The 22,933-nt window shown below is 31.5% G+C and overlaps 1 protein-coding gene across 1 annotated transcript; it reads right to left on the bottom strand.

Annotated features, from left to right (window-relative positions):
* Positions 1-15,760: 15,760 nt before the first annotated feature.
* On the bottom strand, positions 15,761-17,504 carry LOC105629062 (peptidyl-prolyl cis-trans isomerase FKBP13, chloroplastic). The gene is made up of 5 exons (XM_012210578.4): positions 17,099-17,504; positions 16,688-16,780; positions 16,440-16,500; positions 16,277-16,345; positions 15,761-16,014 (listed from the first exon to the last, which is right to left on the bottom strand). The coding sequence occupies exons 1-5, from the start codon at positions 17,453-17,455 to the stop codon at positions 15,950-15,952; spliced, it is 645 nt and encodes a 214-aa protein (XP_012065968.1). The 5' UTR covers positions 17,456-17,504; the 3' UTR covers positions 15,761-15,949.
* Between the last annotated feature and the right edge of the window lie 5,429 nt (positions 17,505-22,933).

Genomic DNA, 22,933 nt, shown 5'->3' with positions numbered 1-22,933 from the left:
TAACTCATCAAGAACAAAATTGTTATAATAGAAAAATTGACTCCATAAGAACAAAGATCGAAATAGAAAATTGAAAAAAGAACCCATTAAGAATATTAAACTCTAGAAAATTACCAAAAAAAAAGATAAAAATTAAAGAAATGAATAATAATCCATCATGAACCAGAAAACCCATTAAAATCCATCAAGCTTCGACAATAGTGGTCTAAATGCATGCAACTCAATATTTCTCCTTGAAACTAATTTATGCTTGAATACATGCACTTGCCATGATATGGGAGGGTTTAGGTCCATGGATTTTGACATAAGTGACCCTGCAGATTCTTCAAATGGCAATTGTTCCTTGCTAGAGAACCAAAAGTTTCAACTTTATCGAGAATAACATTAGACTTCAAGAGCAATTCGTTTAAAGGTACTACACATATTGTTCGTCTTGACAAGATTTCAATTCCAAATATGGATTCCATATTATCAAACTGAGAAATTAAATCCACAAATTAGAAAAACTAATGATTTTCAAGTTAGACCCAGAGAATAAACCCAAAAATTAAAGAAACTAAAGAAATTAAAGAATCAAATCTAGAAATTATACAGAAAAGATAATAGTACAAACTTGTAAGAATCAATTAATACCTGTCTATCACTTCATAATATCCTTAAAAATGGCTATAGTTATTAGTAGGGTTTTACAATGCAAAGAGGTGTTTAGGAGAGGAAGAAGAAATGAGAAAAGAAAGAAAGAGAGAGAGAAAATGAGAGAGAAGATGCAAGAAAAGAGAAAGAGAAGAGACTTCATGGAATCTTAAAGATCAATATGAAGAAGTCTGATTGTAAAGGAGAGAAGCTTGCTTAATGTGTACCATTGAACAATTATGGATTTTTAGAGCTTAATCCATGTGGCATCCGATTTGTTTCATGATGTGGCTAAGTTGCACGCCACGTCAGCTGACAACTTTGTAAAAATTGGGCTCATGCGTGCATAATTAGTTTTCTAGTTAGCCATATCATCCGAAGACACTTAATTGAAAAATTTTACAAGGCACTGAACTATTATCGTTTTTTGTTGAGACACCAAAATAGAAAAAAAAAAAATGAAAGTTCAGACACTAATAATATAATTATCCCTTTATAAATATATTTAAAAACATTATATATAAAAATCTAGTTGAACCATATTGAACCCCGTTGAACTCTCCGGTTCAATGAACCCTTGCTTTCATTGGTTCACTGACCAGTCCGATTCTCAAAACACTACTAATTAGAGCAACTCCAATGGGATTGTGGATTGTGGTTTACGTGGCATATTAAATAGAAGTTGTCAATAGTGATGCGGCTATAAGTCCATTTCTAGATATTGAATTTTAAAAAGGGTTATCCAATGCATCCTAATTAGAATAGGATTTTAGAATGACGTGCATTATTTTTTAAAAATTATATCTAATTAAAAATAAAACCTATAGTTTCAGCGCCAATAAGAAATAGGTTGAATGCGAGAAGTTTTAGCACGACGAGAAGATGTCGGAAAAGGAAAATAAAATTAATAGGAAAAAAAAGAATTAAATGGCTGAGTCACGTCGTCTAACAAACCCTTTGAAAATAGAGAGTGTTGTTGACGATGTCTACTTTTTTCTTATAAATCAGCTTAACAGACTAAATAAACAATAACATTAGAGAAGATTTTTTTTTTTTAACCTTTCCATTTTTTTTTTGATTTGGCAATTAAATAAGCCTCAATCCACACTCCCATTAGAGTTGCTCTTAAAAGCATCTCCAATGCAACCATGGTTGTGGCTGATATGTCTTAATAAATAAAAGTTGTGAATGGTAATGTGGCTGAATGTGTATTTGTAGATGTTAGATTTTAAAAATGGCTCTCCAATGCATGAAGAAGAAATCAGTTTTAGCGCAAGAAGAAGTTTGAGCGCAAATAAAAGAGAAGGCATAAAAGAATAAGAAAAAATGAAAAAATAGAAAAAAATGCTGAGTCACACTATGTAACTGACCCTCTGAAAATAGAAAGTGTGATGGACAGTGTCTCTTTTTTTTTTTTTTTGACACATTGACTCACAAACTAAATAGACAATAGCATTGAAAAGGATTTTTGTTTTTAACTTTCACATTTTTAGACCTAGAAAAATTAAAGAATTTATAGTTACATTGCAGATGCTCTTAGAGAAATTGCTACAAAGTGGTTTCATAAACATGAGTTATCAAGTAACTGCATAAACTCTTCTTTGTTAAAGTCTGTGGGTCTATAGGCCCATGGAATTTAAACATTCTTCCGTTGAATTACCTCTTTGTTAAAATTTATGGGTGTACAGGCCCATGGACTTTAACATTCTTAGTTGAATTACCATATTTGAGTTCTCTAGAATGGAATTCCCTCCAAATTAAAAATTCTTTCCAAATTTCAGTTTAAAAGAATGTAAAAATCCGAAAGATGTTCCTTGAAAAACTGTATGCGTGCCGTCTTAGAATCTCATCCTAATTCTCCTAATTTTATGGACTTTTCAATTCCTATAATAAAATTTTATTGATTTGATCCATAAGTGAGGCCATGGACCTAATTTATATAAGAATTTTCCAACTTTTATAATCTTTTATCTTCTGATTCTGATGGAGTTTTCAATTCTTAATATCACCTTTTATTATCTAAGTCTTATTTTGACATACAAATCACAAACCCTATGCAGATTCTTTCCCCTTTTTAATTTAGAATCCTTTTCCATTTTTTAACTTGAAATTTTCTTTATGGATTCCCACGAGCATCCACCTTAGCACTATCAAAATGGCCAGTCTTGCACAGCTTGACCTAATTCGATAAGGTCAGTTCCAAAACAAATTGAGCCAAAAAAGCTCGTTAAAAAATATCCCTCTCATGTTCAGGTTTGCCTCAGCCCATAACGAGCTCGCGGACGGGCTCGGTCATGTCGATTTTTTTTTTTTCAAAAAAAATTGCTTTTTTTGTACTTTTTATATTCATTTTGGTTTCAACCAAAACTGGATAATACAATAATTCAAATTTAAAATCAACATTGTTACAATCCGAATTTAAAATCCATAACAATAACAAAATAATTCAAATTTATCGAATGAGCACAAAATGTATAAGTGATTTGATTAGGGGTTAAAATACCACTTTTAAGTCTAATTATTTATCGAACGAGCCAAGATATAAGCTAAAAAGTAGGACAAAAGGCCATTGATGTAGTTGATGAATATTATGAAGGAAAAGGTTGTATCAAAAAATATATTCAGAATATCTCTTGATTTTAATAGATTGTGTTGTGTAAAATCAAATAATTCCCAATTAAATATTGATGAATTATAATAGCAAAGTGGATAGTATGTGGACTAGTCCGGCTCTACCTCAGGGGCTTTGATAAAAAACGTACCGGATAAGGAAAGCTCCTTTTGAAAATGGTCCTCAATTTTCTTATTCAAATCTGAAAAAAATACTGGCAATCCGGAGTCACTCACGAGCTTAAACCTATTTTGATAGTATTAATTCACATACCATATTTTGTACAAAACCAATATTTTTCAAATTTTATGATTGTCCACTGAGATACAATATTTGATGTAAAGAAAGAATATTTTCAGAAATATTTTTTTTTATTTCTTCTACTAATAGGAAGTATTATAGGTCTCAATTGATTCGACAATTAGATGATTGGGGTACCAAACCCTCTCTTATAGGTTTTAACTCGGATCTTTTAACAATTAACCTATGCCTCTATGTGTAATTATCCTCATAGCCAATACTTAGCATCTTCTATAATTTATATTTTGTTTGTGAAATTTTTCATAATATAATTAGAACAATAGGAAGTATTCATTAGCAAAAACAGTAGACTCCAAAACCTCCTCCTTCCTCTTACTCTTATCAATTCTCTCTATTTTCCTCATCTTAGCAATGACATCACCAAGTGTAACTGATGTTTTCATATTCGGTTACTCCACAGTTGATCCAAGCAATAACAGGCACCTTTTCACCATTTTTGAGTGATTATGCACCGCAAAACAAAGATTTTTTCAAGCATACTGCCACCGGAAGATTCTCTAATGGAAAGTTATCAACAGAAACTTGATATCCACATTAGGCATGAAAGATGTTTTGCTTGCTTTTCATGACCCTAAAGTCACCTTTTATGACTTATTAACAGGCGTTAGCTTTGGTTCCGCTGACATCGGATTAGATTACATGATAGTAACTTTGGCAATAGCGATAAAGATGTTAAAATAATTAGATCGAAAAGTTATTATTATACCCTTATATTTTATATAAAAAAAGACCTCAATCCTCATCTTTTTAAAAATAAACTTTTATACAATCATATTTTGGTTCCATTACACTAGATTGCCCTTTCATCCAATATTTATAATTTTAGAGTACAAGTTAAAGAGAGAGATCATGTAATGGATATTGGTGCGGAGATTGAAAGAATTCAAGGTTAAGTTTAGGTTACAATGGATGGATGATTCCATCATTGACAAGATCTTGAATATTGTATCTCTTTTTTGCACTTGTTTGTTTTGTGCCTATAAGCTTCATGATAGTCAAAATGTTTAGAGGTATTGTGACTTTTGCTAATCGGGAGTGGTTTAGATTCAAAAGATTAGACTAAACAAACTTTCTTGTATATGAAGCTTAAAGGGATACCCAAATCAGTAAAACTTCTTTATCCACTTTTTCATTTAATGGCATTTTGGCTGATGTTGTCCTTTTGAGTGCCACTATTTTTCAAGGAAAGAGATGGTTCAATAGGTGCGGGTGGATGGATAAAGTTCCTATTACTTTCGTATTTGACTGTATTTTTTTATTTTACAAGTTTGGGATTATGAGTATCTCCCTTTCAGTTAGCCTATACTGAAAAAACCCTAAGCTGGATTAGTTACCTATCTTTGCTCGTTGGAGCAAGTGTAATGTTGCTAGGGTTGGCAAAAAGGATTTAAGGATCATTAGAGGGTGCTTGGGACACTTGGCCCTCCATAAGGTATGGTCTTACCATTATGATGGTTTTGTCTTGCTAAAGCATAGCATATGAGCATCTTTCTATTTTCATATTTCATAGACAGCTTATTAGTCTCATAAGTTCATGCTACCACCCTGTGCCAACTCTTCTTTAGGATCTTAGCTATCACCAAGATTCACCTTTTCTATCTCAACTTCTCAAAGATAGGTAAAAGCTACAGGAACAAGAGAGGAGATCTATATAATTCATAAAAAAAAGTGATTTTCATATCAGTTTATCTTTCTTGACCCACGCCTCTCTTCCTCCAAATCTGAAGAGATCTGTAGAATTTTATTAATATGAATTGGGTGATTATTTTTTAAATTGAGATTTAGGGTTTTAATGAAGTTTTGAAGGAAGAGAAAAATTACAGACTGAGTGTCACACCTTACCTTACTGTAAGACATGGCATGTCGCCCGTAATATACTTAATAAGCACTTAAGTCTTATAAATGCTTATTAAGTATACTACAAGGGACTTAATACTGTTGATTCTTTCATTTATATCTTGTAGAAAAGTATATTTAATTATTAAATGTAAAACTCTTTTTGGTTCTTTCACCTGTTATAAAGAAATGTCTTTTTCCGTAATTTACTAAACATATGAAACATAACTTACATTAAGCTCAATATGATTTCTTAAACATCAATTATATTATCAAAAACATAAAATAGTTTCATAACCCATAAGCCCATGGATGATTTAATTACATATTGGAGTCCTTTTTAAACATTAGATACATAATAGAAAAATTCATACAATCATAATTTACATGTATCTGCTCAAATATACGTCGATGTTCTGTTAATGTTTAATACATCATACATACTCCAAAAAAAAAAAGAGTCAAATATACAATAGCTACATCAGTAGCATACTATCTACATCAAATAAAAACGATCATCTCTTAGTTATTTTTCCTTTCCTTTTCCTACGATAGCACAAAAGCAACTATCGCTAAGCATTTTGCTTAGTGGTGTACCATTATAAAACAAACACAAATTTATCAAATCAAACTCTTTATAGGAAAATAATGAATCATAATTCATAAACCGACCATGTGAAAGGAAATAAGAAAAAAAAAAACGATACCATTTAAATCATAAATTTATAATGTAGTCTTTACAGCTTTTATAGAATCAACTCCGAGGGCCATCAGTGTCTAATGTGCACATCTAGACCTGCTATCTACAACCTCAATCTGTGATATGATTTCAACAGAAGAGGGAGCAATCTACAACCTCAACATGGAGGGAGAATTTCATATCAATCATATATCATCTAGTGATGATATCCATGTTCAATCGATCGTAATATCAACTTCAACAAATGAAGTGATATTCGGGATAATAACCATGTCTATATCAGCTATAAGACTTTTAAACCATTCCATTCATGTAATAATATTAAAATCACCGTGGGCAACATTTCATTTCACAAACACTGCTAAAATCATTCAGTCACGGCCACCCCTCATACTACAGTTATCAATTGGCCAACATCCTTCTCTTTCAAGGTATAAGAACAAAAGAAAAATTCATTTACATATGTCATTAGGTCGTATGCTTTCAAAACAATCTTTTTCTTCTTTAAAAACTTATGAAATCACTAATATGTTTTTGTTATAGTTATAATTCATAAAGCAAATCCATTGAAAATATTTTGCAAAATCAATTTCATTTTGTTTAAACAAAAGTAGGAAAGGAATAGTACACTAACCTGAGCTAGAAGGCTCCCCTAGCCTTTTTCTTCTAGCAACCACCCTCTCCTCAACTCCCTTACTCTCAGAAGCTTTTCTTAAGAATTACTTGAAAATTCCTTGATTTTCACCTCCTTTTTGCTTGGTTTTTAATCAAAACTCTCCTCCTCTCTTCTTGACCGACTTGGACTGCAAAAATGGGTGGAAAATGGTGTGGTTATCTCCACCTCTTCATAAAAATATATAATAAATATTATTAAAAACTCCTTCCATGTCCTTTAAATGAAAATTGCAATATAATCCTCCCTTTTGTTTTCCCTTCATCCTTTGGCACTCTAATCTTTTTAATCACTTTACTTTAGTCCTAATAGGTATCAACCAAGTGTATTTAATATTCTAAACCCCACTTAAGAAAAGTCATACTCAAATTACCGTTTTTCGGGCTTTTCGGATAAAATCGTGCTTTACCAAGAAGTCATTCTTCTTTACCTCATTTTTGATTTCCTTTAATCTTTCAAATTGATTTGTAATCACATTAATTACCATTTAATTAATATTAACATCCTCAATATATAGTGTTTTCCATTATTCTAGGTTTTCCTTTCATTCGGATAACCGAATTCATCGAAAAAAACTAGAATAGCAAGAACTACAAAGTTGAGGATATTACACTGAGGTAGTGGAATTAAGATTAGTCGCGTCATTTCATATGCATTTATGTCTAAAATAGCAAATATTAGACAAAAGGGCAATCTAGTGTAACCGACTCAAAGTACAAGGATATAATAATCTAATTTTAAAAAACAAGAGTAAGTAGTTTTTTCTTTCACAAAATATAAGAATAAGATTTTTTTTTAATAAGAAAATAAACCAAAATAAAGGCCTAAACATTTACTAATCTTGGATAACTAACTCCACACACATCATGGAGAAGCAAGCTGGAAAAACCATTTGGAGGGGACTTAAAAATGTGGACTCCTAAGCTTAGTTTGCTGCTACAGTGAGCAAGCTAATCAGCAGCATGGTTGCCTTCATGATAGACATGGACAATCTCCAATCTCCACTCCCTATGGAGCAGCTCTTTGATGCGGGAAAATAGACCATGAAAAGGTCTCGGACATGTAGCTCTACCAATAAGCATTTCACTCACAAGTTTGTTGTCAACTACAAGAATAATCTGCTTGTACCCTTTGTTCCAAGCAAGCTCTAGCCCATAGTAAATCCCCAAAACTCAGCCACCAAAACGGAGCAAGCACCAATATTCACTGCAAAGCTAGCCTTTCATGCCCTAGTATTGTTATTGACTAGCCCTCTTGTTGATACGAGTCCAGTAGCACTGATTGTTAGAAAAAGTAAATTGAAATATTAAAGTGTTATTAAATTTGGAGTTTCTAAGCACTAAATGTGTCGTTGTGCTATAAGTTATTTATTTAAGTAGATAAAATATTAGAATTTATTGTTAGCTTTCAGTTTCACATGTCTTATTATATAAATGTGTCATTGTTTAGTTGTAAAATTATGACCCTTTATAAAAAGGGAAGCCATAGTTTAATATACAAGTTTAAGTGTTTTATATTTTCCTTCTTTCAAATGTTTCTACAAGAGTGATATCACATTTTCTATCTAATGTCACCAATGTTACTATTCTATCTATTTTTCTAACAAGTGGTATTAGAGCATCTAAAGCTCACAAGTGGTATCAGAGCTTCTAAAGCTAAGATGTGGTATCAGAACCCCCCTAAAAATGCCTTAACCAGCTCAAAAGATCCTGAAAGCCTAAATCATGGAAGACTAAGGGAGGAAGCTAGCTCAACATCAAAAAGTCTATATAAAAAAAAAAGGCACGTGCTAGCTAGACTTCGAAGTCCGATCTATGAAGAAGCTTGAGGCGAAAATTGGAGAGCTGTGACCTCTAAGGTTCAAAGGAGTACAAGCTTAGGCAAAAAGCAGACCTGAGACCTCTTAGACTCAAAAGGAACACAAGTCCAGGCTGAGAAGACTAAAGGCGACTACAGAGCCAAAATGAGTCAAGTCTGGATTAGTCTCAAGAGTCCAAATGATAATTGGGCTGTCAGCAAAAAGAAGTCTAAGCTCAGTTGTACTTGATGGGGAGTGTTGGAAGATGGTAAGGGACAATTGTCCCACTTTGGAAAAAATGAACAAAAGAAAGGTATATAAGTTAAATGGTGGTAAAGTTAAAATAGCTTATGCCATGTTAACAAGAAGACCACCCATTTCAAGCTTAATGGTGAAGCCCAACACTCCACAATGAAACCCCTAGTTGAATTCAAGTCCATTGTCAATGCAAGGCCCATCCAAATCCTAAATAGAGCCTGGTTGGTGCGAAATCTGCCAGTGCCCTAACAAGACAAAAAAGATCCTGAAAGCTGAAATTTTATTGATATGAAAAAAAAGTTCTTTAAAAGGACCGACATGTCCAAAAATTGAAAAGCATTTTCTAAAGGACCATCATGTCCAATAACTAAAAGATACATTTTCCAAAGGATCGTCATGTCCAAAAACTGTAAAAAAAAAATTCTTTTCAGGGATTAATATGTTCAAAAACTAAAATATTCAAGGACCAACATGTATAAAGTATATTTGTGTGGTTATTTTTGTATAGTCAAAATAGCGTTAGAATAGCTATAACTCTAACAGATATTTATTAGTAGTGTTTGAATAGCAATAACTCTAACAGATACACACTTGTATATATTCTTACTCTAATATGCAGAGTAGACATGACGGAATAATAATATTCTGAGGAGGCTATCATTCATCAGCTCCTCTTTCAATTTTCAGTCTTCTTATTTTATGAAATTCCTTTTTTGTTGGCTGCTTTGATCCTTTTCATGGTATCAGAGCCAGGGATAATAGATTGATTTGATCCCTGTATTCAATTTCTTGTATCTCCTTGTCGAGATTTTTTTAGAAGATGATGTCCCCAGACGATCTGGCGAAAATTATCGCCGCCATCAATGCCAAAAGTAACGAGACCGATCCGTATCAAACTCATAATTCTGAGGCTCCCGAATGTAGTCTTGTGAGTGTTCCTTTGAAAGGGCCTAATTACCTTTCCTGGAGCAGGGCAGTACAAATAGCACTGAGAGCTAAGAAAAAGTTAGGGTTCGTAAATGGGAAAATAAAAGCCCCAGAACCAAATTTTGATGATTATGAGAGGTGGTTGACAGCAGACAGTATGGTAGTGTCGTGGTTGCTTAATGCTATGTCGAAAGAAATATCTAATGCTTTCGTTTTTTGTAAAAACGCAAAAGCCCTCTGGGATGAGCTGAAACAGCGATATGGCGAAAGTAATGGGCCTATGATTTATCAGATTGAAAGAGAAATTGCAGGTTAAAAACAAGGAGATGATTCTGTGACTGGGTATTATACAAAACTTAAGAAGAAGTGGGATGAGCTATTGTGTCTAGCTCCTTTACCAGTATGCTGTGAGACGGGAACTGTAATTACAGATTATGACAATAACAGAAGGCTTATGTAGTTCTTGATGGGTTTAGGCGATGAGTACGATAATGTGAAGAACCAGGTGTTATTGCAGGACCCTTTACCTTCGATCAACAAGGCTTATTCTACGGTTATGAGCGTAGAAAAGTAGAGAGAAGTGCAAACCAATAGTGTTACATCTGCTGAGACTGCTGTTGCTATGATGGCCCGAAGGGGAAGCAACAATTATTCAGACAATGCCAGCAACTCTAGAAACAATGACAGGAGCACTTGTTATACTAAGAAAGAGGATAGAAAAAAGGGGTATTGCACCAAGTGTAAAATGGGGGGGGGGGGGCATACTATAGAAGATTGTTTTCAAATTCATGGGTATCCTGGTTGGTTCATCGACTTACAAAAGAAGAAGGGGGTAGATGTGAGAAAATATTACAGTGCAAATAATGTTGCACAGATTGCAGTTATAGACTCTCCACTGCAACAACATGTTTCAAACCAAAGGGGTAATGATGCTCAAGACAAAGGGGTATCAGATTATATCCAGCAGGAGTTTCAAAAGTTTCTTCGAGCTAAAGGAGGGTTTCTTGAAACCGATGAGGAGGCAGTTAGAAACGTGAATTTCGCAGGTACATTACTCAATTCTGTTATTACTAGTATTGATTTTAATTGCAAGGATAATTGGATAATTGATTCTTGTGCAACTGACCATATCACACCCAAATTATCCTTCCTTGATGAAGTTGTTCAGCTAAATCCACCCAAAACAATTCGTTTACCTGATAACTCCACCAGAAAAGTCACACACATAGGGAACATAAAATTGAATGATCGGATAATTTTGTACAATGTTCTATATGTTCCTTCATTTAGCTACAACTTGTTATCCGTTAACTTGCTCACCCGGACTTGTCATTTGTCAGTACACTCCCTGAACATTGTTTATTCCAGGATTTACTGACTAAGGAGGTGTTGGGAGAAGGAAGAGTTATTGAAGCTCTTTATTTTATGACTAGAGATTCTTTTAATAAGTAAATAAGTTATTTTTCTGTCACTGGTTGTGGTGAACATGATAGACATTTAGCTATGCTTTGGCATGCTAGATTAGGGCATGTTGCTCATAAGAGATTGAAGCATGTTGATGGTATTTCAATATGTGATTATGCTGATTTGATTTGTTCTGTTTGTCCCGTTGCCAAACAAACCAGAATTCCTTTTTCACCTAACCGAATTTCAACTACGGAAGTGTTTGATCTTATTCATGTTGATTTATGGGGTCCCTATCATTTGAACTCTATCACAACTGCTGTTTATATGTTGACTATAGTTGATGATTTTAGTCGGTTTTGTTGGACTTACATGTTGAAAAGTAAAGATCAAGTATTCTCTGCCCTGAAATCTTTTTTCCATTATGTATTCACTCATTACACCAAGAAGATTAAAGTTATTCGAACAGATAATGGTACTGAGTTTCTCAATAATACTTGTAGCTCTTTCTTTCAAGAAAATGGGACATTACATCAACGATCTTGTGTTTACACTCCGCAGCAGAATGGAGTTGTCGAACGGAAACATCGGTCATTGTTAAACATAGGCCGAGCCTTATTATATCAATTCAAACTTCCACCCAAGTTCTGGTCTGAGTTGTTGTTGACTGCCACCCATATTACCAATAGATTACCCTCTGAAAACTTGAATTGGCAAACACCTTATGAGCGACTGCAAGGGCAGCTAGTGGATTACAGTTACTTCCGTACTATAGGCTGTTTGTGTTTCGCTACAAATACCTTACCTCATAAACTGAAATTTGATCCAAGGGCATCTCCATGTGTTTTAATTGGTTATGCTCAACAACAAAAAGCATACCGATTATACAACTTGATTACAAAGACTATAATCAGTTCACGGGATGTTGTTTTTGCAGAGTCAGTGTTTCCCTTTCATCATACAAAACCCGAAACTGTCATTGATTTTTGTTTGCCTAAATGTATTTCCGATGCAGACCTTGATGTTTTATCCTATCCTATACCTTCCACTGAGACAAATTTTGTGTCGCAACTAGACCAGCAGTATGTACCCAAAGGAGATAGTGTACCTCAACCATACCAACCGAATATACCCGATTCTACTTCTTTTGAATCAGTTGAACATGTCACAGCAGAATTGTCCCCTGTTTTCCAACCTGTGAACCGAAGAAGTACTAGACAACAAAAACCCCCAGCTTGGCTTGCTGATTTTGTCACTAATCCACAAACTAGTTCCCACATACACTTTACTTCTTCTCATTTATCCTTTGTTGCACAGATATCCAAAGTTATTGAACCTTGCACTTATAATCAAGCTAAAAATAACAATAATTGGGTAATTGCCGTGAATAAAGAATTGACTGCCTTAGAACAAAACAATACATGGGTGCTTACTGATTTGCCTTCTAATGTTACTCCTATTGGTTGTAAGTGGATATATAGGGTTAAATACAATGCTGATGGCAGTATCGAAAGGTACAAAGCTCGGCTTGTTGCTAAAGGGTACAATCATCTTCTTGGCTTGGATTACAACCAGACATTTTCACCTGTTGTGAAACTTGTTACAGTTCGAGTGTTTTTAACTATTGCAACTGCATTTACTTGGCCACTGCATCAACTTGACATCAATAATGCGTACTTACATGGTTCTATAGATGAAGACATTTATATGCAGGTACCTCCAGGGTATGAGAAAGCCAAACCAGGGCAAGTTTGCAAATTGCAACGGTCTCTATATGGGTTGAAGCAAGCTGGCAGACAATGGAACAAGGAATTAACTGTAAGTTTAATAGCTGAAGGTTTTTGCCAATCCTCTTTTGATCACTGTTTGTTCACTCGAGGTAACGGTAATACATTCATTGCTGTCTTGGTTTATGTTGATGATTGCCTGATTTCTGATCCCTCAATTGCTTTGATTGATGAATTAAAGGCTTATTTGCATGGGACATTTACTATTAAAGATCTTGGACATGCCAAGTATTTTTTGGGCATCGAAATAGCTTGGTCAACGGACAGAATGTTGTTAACTCAGCATAAGTTTATAACAGATATTGTTGCAAACACAAGTTTACAAGATTCTAGCGTCTAGTCCTTACATTCAAGGACTCAAACTCAGTTCCGACATGGGCAGACCTTTGCAAGACCCAGAACGTTACAGACGTTTAATCGGCAGACTATTATATTTGTCGCTCACTAGACCTGATATTAGTTATGTTGTTCAACAACTAAGTCAGTTTATGCAATCTCCTCACCATCAGCATTTCCAGGCAGCATTGACAGTGGTGAAGTATTTACATGGTACTAGTTTAAAGGGGTTGTTTCTTCCAGCTTCAAATGATCTAAAGCTTCGAGCTTTCTCAGATGCCAACTGGGCCTCTTGTGCGGATACTAGGAGATCTGTTACCGGGTATTGTATCTTTTTGGGTACTTCCTTGGTGTCATGGAAGTTGAAGACACAAACGACTGTAAGTCGATCTTCCGCCGAGTCTAAGTATAGAGCTATGGCTTCAACTGTTTGTGAAGTTCGGTGGCTATCTTCTTTACTTACTGATTTTCACATTACTGTTCCTACTCCAATTCCGTTACATTGTGACAATACAGCAGCAATTCATATTGCAGCTAATCCCATTTTTCATGAGCGAACAAAACACATCGACATTGATTGTCATGTGGTTCGGGCACAGTTACAAAATGGATTCATTAGTACTCCTTATTTGCCCAGCTCCATGCAACTAGCTGACATGTTCACAAAACCTTTGTCTACTCAGCTATTTCAGAATTTTGTGTGCAAGCTTGGATTGGTTGATTTCTCATCAACTCCAGCTTGAGCGGGGGTATAAAGTATATTTGTGTGATTATTTTTGTATAGTGAAAATAGCGTTAGAATAGCTATAACTCTAACAGATATTTGTTAGTAGCGTTAGAATAGCAATAACTCTAACAGATACACACTTGTATAAATTCTTACTCTAATATGTAAAGTAGACATGACGGAATAATAATATTCTGAGGAGGCTATCATTCATCAGGTCCTCTTTCAATTTTGTGTCTTTCTATTTTATGAAATTCCCTTTTTGTTGGCTGCTTTGATCCTTTTCAACATGTCATTAAACTGTATAAAAATATTTGTCTAGGGACCGACAAGTCATTAAATTGTAAAATTATTTTTCAAGAAGTTTTCTTTTCATGAAGATCAAGAGGGTTAGGTAAAACTTTTTTTTATAAGACTCCATTTCTGAAAATTGCGTGAGATGGAACCTCTGTGCAATAAGAATCAATGTACATGCATTTATGCATCAGAATATTTTCTCTGGGATGCTATACATCCAACACAAGAAACATATAGGTTTCTTGCTCGAATAATTTCGACAACTCTGTTTCCATATATTTGAAGCTAGACTAATTTTCAAAACCAAAAAATTATTTTTAAGCAATTCAATAATTTACAAGGATTTATTTGCACAGAAAAAAAATTAATTTCAAAGGCTTATGTTATTTTTTCCTTTAGTTTTCCCATTGAGTATTTTCATAACCTTTGGATATGTAGAGCATATATTATTTTGTTACTTCTAATATTTTCTTTTCGAAGAATAATCAGATCTAAATAACATTGGATAAAGTTTCTTTGAAATACAAGTAGAATACAATAAAATGCTCTTTACAGACATGAGAAACTCACATTCCCAACTTTAATTCAAGTGAGATTTTTACTAACATGAGGATTGAGTTCAAAAGGTACATCAGCTCCATTAGAAACTAATGAATTTAAAAAAAAAAATAAAAAATTACACTTACTATGCATTAAACCACTCTTGACCTGCTTTCTCTTTATTCTTAAGGTCTATTCGGTAAAATTAGTTGTTTTGATAGTTGTTAGCTGTTTTAATAACATTTAGCTGTTAGCTGTTTGATTAACTTTTCATAAAAAGCTATAAGCTAAATGTTACATGAGTTAACTTTTTATAAAAGCTATCTTAACCTCCAAAAGCCAGTTCAAAAGCTATGTTATCGAATATTATAAAAATTAATATTTAAAAGCTACTTAAAAAGTTGTTAGCTGTTTTAATAACATTTAACTGTTAGCTGTTTGAGTAACTTTTCATAAAAAACTATAAGCTAAACGTTACATGAGTTAATTTTTTATAAAACGCTACCTTAACTTCTAAAAGTCAGTTCAAACACTATATTATTGAATATTATAAAAAATAACGTTTAAAAGTTACTTAAAAAGTTGTTAGCTATTTTAATCTGTTAGCTGTTTGAGTAACTTTTCATAAAAAGCTATAAGCTAAACGTTACATTAGTTAACTTTTCATAAAACGCTATCTTAACCTTTAAAAGTCAGTTTAAATACTATGTTATCAAATATTATAAAAAATAACGTTTAAAAGCTACTTAAAAAGTTGTTGCCCAATACCGTCTTAATTTGAGATGCGGCATGAAATCCTCAAAAGGATAGGACAAAATTTCCATCCCTATAAAAATATTAGCTATGCTATTACAATCAAGTACAATAATCTAAACTATTCATTAGCATAATTGCATAAGAATAAAAGAACCATTAAGCATAATGCATAATGCATATATATATATATTTTTTTTTCTTTTCTTTTCTTTTTTTTTTTTTTTTTTTTGAAAATCCAAGCAAAATACATATATAATCAATCCTCTTCATATTGCAAAAAGTGTATATTATATATATATATTCTCTATGCTTTTAGAGTTTAAGATATAACACTAAATCAACATTTCATGCCTTTCCAATGAACTCCACATCAAACAAGAGAACTGCACCCGGAGGAATGATGCACGATCCTGCAATATTCAACCATTAACCTTCTTTATTAGAGTTAAGATTATCATAATTAGCCAGAGATTGTAACTACTGAATAAAGAAGTACCAATACCATATTATATCATAAAATTCATTAAATTTTTTTAAAAAAAATTAGTAGTTTTTTTATGGAAATAAATGTTAGGGTTTGCCATTTAATAGTAGTGACTCAAGCTAATAGAGATACTGTGTAAGAAATATATAAATATGTAGACGTGGAGCTTCATGTCAAGGGATCTGTACCTCCTTTGCAACCAGCCCCTCTCATGCCATATCCGAGTTCTGGAGGAAGCTTCAATATGCGTTTTCCTCCTGGATCACCAAATTGATATTATAAATAAGGTAAAAATGTTAATGGGTTAATTTATATCTATGTGCATAGTCCATATATATCCATAGTCCATACCCGCTTGCATGGGAGGAATTCCATCTCCACCTAGAATACCTTGATCCCAGCCTTTGATGACCTGTGGAGTTCATGAAAAAAAAAAAAAAATCCAATTCTTTCAAGAACTTATCATCTAAAGCCAAAATCAGAGTGCTTTGCCCCACCATTTTCAAGAGAAGGTACGCATTTTGACAAAATGAACCAAAATCTTTTATGGGTAAGCACAAACAATGAAACTATTGACATAATAAATATATATTTCTTACCTCACCAACACCTATACGAAATGTCAGAGGCTTTCCTCTATTGTAACTGCTATCAAACACTGTGCCATTCGTCAATTTTCCAACATAATGTGCCTGTACCATTTGTTTATCCTCAAATATCAATTACCAAAAATTGTTTGCATATTGATTCGATGAATCGTTAGTTTTGATTCAGGAAACCGTCAATTTCGGTCGGATTAGCCCGACTGAAGCTAGTCTAATACAAGTTAGTTTTGAACTCAATGGAGTATGATTAATTAATAGTGAATATAATATCTAATTATGAAAAATTAAATCTAAATAGTTGAACAAATTATACTCAAAATGTAATTATATAATATTAATCACATACATTCGCTAATAAATTCACAATTAAATATATAAGAAAGGTTAATTAAGTTTGAAATTTACCTTAATGAGCTGTCCCTTTACAGCCTCAGGTCCAGTCCCCAGAACCTTATCACAAAAGGCAAGTCCAGAAGGAGCCACTGTCAATTCACAAGCAGCTTCAGCTGCAAGAGAGGGTTGTGGTTGAAAGAAAATATCAGCAACTCCAATGCTACTAAACAACCCAACACCAATAATTGCTTCTCTTCTCTTAAACAGATTCTGTCTTTCTTTCAGCTGCAGGTTTTGATAAATAAAGCTTTCTTGGTTTTGGATTGAAATTTTGGTGTTTGATGGTATTGTTGGATCGATAGCAGTAATGGGTAGTATTTTGCACAGATTTGTTGGAGTATGCCCAGCTGATATTGCCAATGAATTCATTTCCACCAAAAAGAGTTTTGTAAGAGATAAAACTTGATTGGGTTTTGCAAGAACGGTATTTATTGAAACATAGCGAATGTGAAAAATCTGCTTCTTGGACTGAGCATATTTCGGTCGAACCAACCAAATTAAATCGGTTCAGTTTGAATTTTTACATATTTTTTTGTCACGATTTTTATTGCAAAAATATATATATATATATATATATATATTTTGATTCAGTTTTGTTTTTGTTAAACTTGAAAAATAAGTTTAAATTTGGCTAGAAATAACTAGAATCCGAATTGAACTTACCGAAACCAACCAGATTGATTCAATTCAGTTTGGTATTATCATTAAGATTAATTTAACTCTTATTTTCAAAAACTTTGATCTTGATTAATTTAATTTAATTGAATCAATTGAATATTAATCATGCCTCTTGTACTTCTACTGCTACATGGTAGGGTTGTTCATGGTTTCCAGGGGTCGAACTGAACTTCAGAACTTAATTGGATCGAATCAAAAATTTAAAAAAAAAAAAAAAAATGTTTCATAAGAACCAGAGCCAAAAAGGTTTACGTGTTGATTCTGATTTTGGTTCTTACTAAGAACCTGAGTTGGAACTAAACTGGGACCATACTGAACCGAAACTGAACTTATGAATGAATTAATATATAGTTTAAAACTTTTAAAACAATCATATAGTTTATTATTTAAATTAAAATTTTCGTTATTGTTTTACTTAATAAATACTTCATTCCATTTCAACATTTTATCTTTTCATAAGAATTAAAAAAAATGATTGGAACACATTGATTTTTTAAAAATATATAGTAGAATGTCTAAATTACCCTTCTTAAAATTAAAAATTCCTCATTTAATTTTATTATAAAAAACCAATATTAGTTTTATCTCATATTAAAGCACCACCGTTAGAATAACACTTCCATTTCAATTTTTCATGCCTTGATATAATGATAAACTTTTAGTTATCTGTAGTCAAAATTTTAATTTAACTGCAATTAAAGGAATGATAAAAAAGAGAAAAATAAATATAAACATAAACAAAATTACAGTTTATAAATATAGGTAAAATTGGAAAAAATTTATTTATATACTATCCAAGTTCTAAATTAACACTTAAAGTAGAACAAAGTAAAATGCACTTTTATTGCTATTAAAGTGGAACTGGAAGAGTATTAAAATGATGTGAGGATCTACGTGTATTGATTCATTGATTGAAGTATTTTTCATTGAATTTATATTCAGGGAAGAAAATTATTATTTTTTTTTTTTGAACAAGGAAGAAACTTAAATTTAACTCAATTTTTAATTTAAATATACAATTTTTCAAATTTGAAAACAATCGAATTATGATTCTAATTCCGGTTTTTTTAGAAAATCAAATCAAACCGAAACCGCACAGTCCTGCTACATGGATTGAACCACCCAAATGGTCTACTTTTCTCTAACTACATAACTATTGTCATGAACTAGGCCATTTTCAGAGCCCAATAAGCCCATGGATTTGACAAGAAATTTGGATCCAGTTAACCAATAAATTTCACTAAAATAGTTTTCTGTTGGTAACTGAAATAACAGGAAATTTTTTAATAATTTGATTTTGACTGTATTTGAATTTTTAATCCCATAGCTTTAATTATGAAATGAATATTTGGTATGTTACATTCATACAATAATAAATTTTGAAGGTAAAAATTAAGATATGATGCGGTTAAAAATCATTGTGTTATTTATGAGCATAATAATAACTGAAATGACTTGTCTTTTGAAAATGATACTAACAACTTAATCATCTAGAAACAAGGCTATTACAAATAATTAATTGCTATTATGAAATTAATTGATTGATTAAGACTTAATTAATCATTAAGATGATTTTTTCAAACCAACGCAAGTCAAAATAATGTCTTCCTCAAGTCTATACGTATAGTATTTAATCTATATATATACACACACGTTTGGCTTGAAGTGTAAATTTTATTTATTCACTTGAATACTTCATGTCTTCTTCTTCTTCTTCTTCTTCTTCTTTTTTTTTTTTTTTTTTTTTTTTTTTTTTTGATTGTTTACTTCATCTCCATTTTCATTTCTTGTAGTATAAGCATTTTTGTTCAAATTTGCTTTTCAAAGAGAGAGTGAGAATTTTTGCCTTTTTAGTAAATTTTTTTTTTTTTTGAAAATCAAAATTTTATTTATAGATAGGATTTTTTTTTTTTAGAGATATTATGGTATAACCGTATATTCTAAAATTTTAAGCATACTAAAAATGATAAATGGATTACAATTATACTTTGAAACTCTCAAGCCTATTGAAAGGCAGCTCATTAATTGGATATATACACTAGAGATGGGAAATTTATAATTCTATTCCTTTATTTTGTCATAGCTTATAATATAGTCTCTATATTTTTAGAAATATATAGTTTTATCCCTAATTTTTACTTTTGTGATACTATTATATCATTTTATCAAATTTTTATAACTTTTCCATCAAAAATTACTAATTTGTCCTGTATTTTAGAAAAATTAACTAATCTTACTAACTATTTTGTTCCTGTATTTTGCCAAAGCTAACCAATCGATTCTTTTATTTAACAAAAAAGTATAAAAAATTGACATAACGATATATAGAGTAATATGGGCAAAAGATAAAGACGAAATTATGCATTTCTAAAAATACAAGAGCAAAATCGTGTATTTTGACAAAATATAAAGATAAAATAGTAATTTTTCCCTTAGAAGAAAAGGGAAACGAGGTTTGTTCTAAGTAATTCCCAGAAGTAATATATTAGCAAACGAAATAATATCCATGCTCTATATTTCATTTATATTGAAGGGAAAAAAAAAAAGTTTAATTTGGCTCTTAAGCTTTCAGTACATGTTGCATTTGATTCAAAATTAACTTCTGAACTTTGAGTTTAATAATCTAATTTTTTAAAAAAGAAAGCATTAAATTTTCACTTTTAAAATATTCTCAAACAATAAAAATTATATAAAAAATAAAAAAAAAACTCGATTTTCATTATCGAGGATGGGAGCAACAAAAATTCAATTTTATTTTTAAGGTATAAAATTTAATTTTTTTTATTGTTTTTCCCTAAAACGAATAACTATAAACTCAAAATTTATGCCCTATTAATTTTGGATTAAATTGCAGATCCAACAAAAATGTGAGGGCCAAATTGAATATTATATTTATCTTATATTTGATATCCTTATTATTATAAGTTTATGTTTTTTTTAAAAAAAAAATGTTTGAACAATGTTTTTATAGGTATAAGTTCATCCAAGTTCCCCTAACTAAAATTTTAATCTAATGGGTTTCCCTTACTAAATTTTTTTTTTTATTAATTAGTATGATAAAGTTGAGTTGTCAAATGGAAAACCTAATTTTTCTTTGACTTTAGCCTTTTTGAAAAATAATACTCCCCTGTCCCATTTCGTTTGCTTATTATTTCTTTTTTAGATGTCCCAAAATGTTTCTAAGATTTCTAAATTTAGATATGTAAACAATTATTTTTAACTTTTATGATTGTTCATTAAATGAATGATTTTTATTAACATTTTAATGAGTTAAGGGTAAAAAATGACAAAATAATTTTTGTTAATATGAGTGTTTTGTCAAACCATGCAGTCAAAATAGAATGGAAGAAGCAATTAATTAGTGTATTGACCTAATTAATGGTTAGATGATAGCACCATAGAAATGGTCAAATTTCAAAATAAATTATAAGGCCTAAATTAAATGATAATTAATCTTATTATTGCAATTAATCTTCCTATATACATACAAATAAATTTTGCTGCACGACAGTGAGGGGTAATGAGCTGTAATGTGTTTGCTTGAAATTCTTGATCATTACATTGACAAAATAATATTAAATTATTCATTAAAAAAATTATCTTTTGTCTTATATATTTTATATGAATTGATTCATACACAAGCCAGTGTGCATGCTTGCACATTCTTTTGTTATTAAAATACATGAAATTTAATGTTCGACAAAAATAAAATATACTGAATTAATGTTTTATTAAATCTAGTTTTTATTAAATATATTTATTTTTTCAATATATTGAATTAATGTTCAAGTTGATATACTTCATTTGTCTCTAGATATCAAATTATCAGCCAACAATTTGCTCTGTTTTGAGAGAACTAATTTTATTTATTAATTGATCATCGATCAAATACATAGATTCCCCCCTAAACTTTTAAAGAAAAATCCTACAACACCCTTAATTTTGCAGGGAACCACTTATGCATTTGACGTTCTTTTTTTCCATCATTCGTGCACTTTTCCACATTGGCAAATGAGAGCGTGTGGTCAATGGCAGGTAGAAGCGTGAAGCACATAAATTTATGCAAACGTGGAAAAATCTTGTCCACTCTGGCATAAACGATATAGTTTATGGTTTATACAACTACAGACTCATCTTCTCAGATCGATATATCTCTCTTCAAAATTCTCTTTTTGCTGCGTCAAGTTATTGAAATTAGGAATTACTCGAACTACTCAACCAAATTTGATTGCCCCTATTATCGTAATTAGCCGCTTCAATTGTCAAGTACCAAATGGTACTAAAATCGTCTAGTTGAGAGGACTACAACAATATTAGCCTAATTACTTTATTCCACTATTGATGGATAAAGCTTTCCAGGCAAAAGCACATCTCGTCTAAGCTTCTTGAACACACCTAATAAGTGGCAGCATAGAATTATGGCTTTTAGTGGGTCCATAGGCAAAAATCATGGCCTAGTATTTCTTAATAGTTTTTGACATCCTAAATTCAATGACAAAGGCTATTTTTTATCTAATAACTCTAAACCCCCAAAAATGTCAAAAAAAAAAAAAAAAAAAAAACTCTATACCCCCAAATTTTGTGTTCAAAGCTATCTTCAATATTTTTAAAGCAGTTGATTTTGAGAATAATTATCCTTTAATAATTAAAAGATATTAAATAATACATAATGGCTTGAAAATAATTGAGAAATTCTCTTGTTTAATGGCTGAATTGACTAAGTAATGTTTAAACCTAATGACTATGACATTATTCATCATATGGTTACTTATTAGCCTTTAGAATAGGGTTAATTTGGATTATTTTTTATTTTGAAAATTGTATTTACAAAAATATTTCTAAGAAAAAAAATTACCTAACACATTGAATAAAATAATATAAGAAAAACTTACGCTAAAAAAAACTTTTTAATTAATTGATGTATTTCACTTTTATGCTAAAAAGTATGTGAAATTCTGGATTAGTATGAATCGATTTTAATAAAAAAAATTGATTCTCGTTGCAAAATTACCTTGTGAACAAGACTATTAAATTTCTTTAAGATGAGAAATTCAAGAAAATTTTTCGAAAATGGATTGAAATTCTTACATTTTCATGCACATCCCTGAGTATCAATATAATTGACTATATCATCAAAAAATCCCAAACTTTTATTTTATAATAATTACA

The sequence above is a fragment of the Jatropha curcas genome, chromosome 10 (genome assembly GCF_041381405.1).
Source record: "Jatropha curcas cultivar XTBG-Jc1 chromosome 10, XTBG_Jcur_1.0, whole genome shotgun sequence".
Taxonomy (NCBI): Eukaryota; Viridiplantae; Streptophyta; class Magnoliopsida; order Malpighiales; family Euphorbiaceae; genus Jatropha; species Jatropha curcas.
The sequence above is the reverse complement of the archived record's forward strand: the minus strand, read 5'-3'. Positions and strand labels throughout refer to the sequence as shown.